The sequence below is a fragment of the Microtus ochrogaster genome, unplaced genomic scaffold, assembly GCF_000317375.1.
Source record: "Microtus ochrogaster isolate Prairie Vole_2 unplaced genomic scaffold, MicOch1.0 UNK14, whole genome shotgun sequence".
Taxonomy (NCBI): Eukaryota; Metazoa; Chordata; class Mammalia; order Rodentia; family Cricetidae; genus Microtus; species Microtus ochrogaster.
This window is the reverse complement of record NW_004949112.1, coordinates 2,042,125-2,044,472: the sequence shown is the minus strand read 5'-3', so window position 1 is coordinate 2,044,472 and position 2,348 is coordinate 2,042,125. Positions and strand designations below refer to the sequence as shown.

General features: G+C 51.1%; 1 protein-coding gene across 1 annotated transcript in view; it reads right to left on the bottom strand.

Moving 5' to 3' along the window:
* Positions 1-1,106: 1,106 nt before the first annotated feature.
* Dkkl1 (dickkopf like acrosomal protein 1) overlaps positions 1,107-2,348 on the bottom strand; it is a 5,886-nt gene continuing 4,644 nt past the window's right edge. Inside the window, exon 5 of the mRNA XM_013353652.2 lies at positions 1,107-1,415. Coding sequence (XP_013209106.1) covers positions 1,107-1,415 — 309 coding nt within the window. The remainder of the gene's footprint in view (positions 1,416-2,348) is intronic.

The window sequence follows — 2,348 nt, the reverse complement described above, 5'->3', positions numbered from 1 at the left end:
GAGAGAGAGAGAGAGAGAGAGAGAGAGGAGAGAGGCAAAGCCCGTGTGTACACCGGGAGAGAACACAGGGAGAGAGCCAGAGAAGGCGGGCAGTCAGAGGTTAAAAGGAGTGGGCGTGGCTAGGGCAGGGACCAAAAGAATAACAGAAACCCTGTCTCAAAAAAACAAAAACCAAACCCCAAAAAGCTGGTGTGGCTTGGCAGGTCGGTTCCTTTAAAAACTTGGGGCTTGAAAGGGCAGATGTGCTGGATCAAAGGCTTCAGTACCAGGTGCTCACCATGGTGTCATAGGAGACCAAGTTGCCCAACCAAGAAATGGTGGGCTGACTGGTTTGGGTGTCAACTTGACACAAGTATAGTCATCATCAGGAAGGAGGCTCAGCTGAGGAACTGCCTCCTCAAGATAGATCCAGCAGTAAGGCATTTTCTCATTTTGTGTTCAGTGATGGAGGGTAGGGAGGCCAACCCATCGTTGGTGGTGCTGGGCTGTTGGTCCTGGCTTCTATGAGAAGGTGGGCTAAAGGCCAAGAGATGGCACACACCTTTAATCCCAGCATTTAGGAGGCAGAGGCAGGTGGATCTCTGTGAGTTGGAGACCAGTCTGGTCTACAGAGTGAGTTCTAGGATAGCCAGGCCTGTTTCACAAGGAAACCCTGTCTCCAGGAAAAAAAAAAAAAAAAGAAAAGAGGTGGGCTGAGCAAGCTCTGGGTAGCAAGCCAGTAAGCAGCTCCCCTCCATCAGCTCCCACCTCCAGGATCCTGCCCTGTTTGAGTTTCTATCCTGACTTCCTTTAGTGATGGACAGCAATGCTGAAGTGTATGCCAAACAATCCCCTACCCCCAATGTGCTCTTTGGTCCTGGTGTTTTGTTGCAGCAGTACAAACCCTGACCAAGACGGCAAGTGTTCTGAATGGGACGCAGGCAAGAGCTGGCCCAGCCACACGCAGAGCTCAATGTGTGTGTTGAATACATGCATGTCTTAGAGGAAGTGGCTACTGTGGCTTTGTTGGGAACAGATATCAAAAGGAGAAAATGCTAGATTGAAGAAAACACTTTATTTCCATATGGTGCTGGGGTAGGTAAGGACTATGCAGGACATTGGCCCCCCTACAGCTGCTGGGACGGCCTGAGGATGTAGAGAAAGTGTGTCTTTCGTACAGGCAGCTTGGCGTGCTGGGGGACACGGACCTCTTCCTTGAGGTTGTCCTCATGGGCACCTCCACGGAGCCCGTCCCGAATGGCCTGCAAGCGATGTCGCTTTTCTATGAGCCAGCGGCTCCCATCCTGGACGTCCGGCTGGGTCCTCCGCCTTGGCATCTTCATGATCCAGAAAGCCACCCGCCGGGGCTCTGGGTGAAAACTATCTGTGGCCTTCTGCACGGGCACCAGGGTGTCTCTCTCCTCCACTTTGGGCACCTAGGAATGAGGCACAGGACCTGCTGGTCAGATGCCACACGGCACATCCAAGAAGCTGGGCCACCTCAACCTCCATTTCAGCTCACGGGGTGCTTTTCGGTTAAAAAGCCCTTTTTGGGAAGATCGTTCTGTTTTCTGTCTGGCCAGCGGCGTTCTTTGTGGAATACGTTTGGTTTTATTATTTACTTATTTTCTTTTTATTTGCATTAGCGTTTTGCCTTTATGTATGTCTGTAGAAGGATGCCAGATCCCCTGGAACTGGAGCTACAGTTGTGAACTGCCATGTGGGTGCTGGGACTTAAACCAGGGAGCTTCACGGGCACGCCCCCCGCGGCAGTGGTAAGCTAACAGGCGCCCATTTCATCAGACTTCATCAGTTTTCGTGGGTCTCTGAAATGCATGCTCGGTATCATTGCTATTACCTAAAGAATTGCAAATTTGGTCTGGTGGAAGCCTTGTGGGGAGCAAACCCCTTTTTTCGAAGACTAGAGAGACATGAGGAGGAAGCGGTTTGGGGCTGGTTTGTTCACTCTCAGACCCTTTTCAGCCAGTTTTCCCTTGCTGTTCTGAACCCTGAGGGGGTGCTGAGGCTGGACCTCAGAGGCCCCCAATATGGGTGTCCCCGAATGTTAAGCATGTGTGGAACTTGCATGCAGCAGCAGTGCTCTGCGGAGAATGTGAACTGGGCTCCCAACACTCATGCAGGTGCCTTGCAAGCTCATCACACTCACCTGATGCCCTCTGTGGCCTGCTTTTTTTTTTTTTAAAGAAAGGATTTTTTCTGTGTAACAGGCCTAGCTATCCTGGAATTCGCTCTCATAGACCAGGCTGGCCTCGAACTCAGTGAACTCAGAGATCTACCTGCTTCTGCCTCCTGAGTGCTGGGCTTAAAGACATGTACCACTACTGCTGGCCTGAATATATATATATATA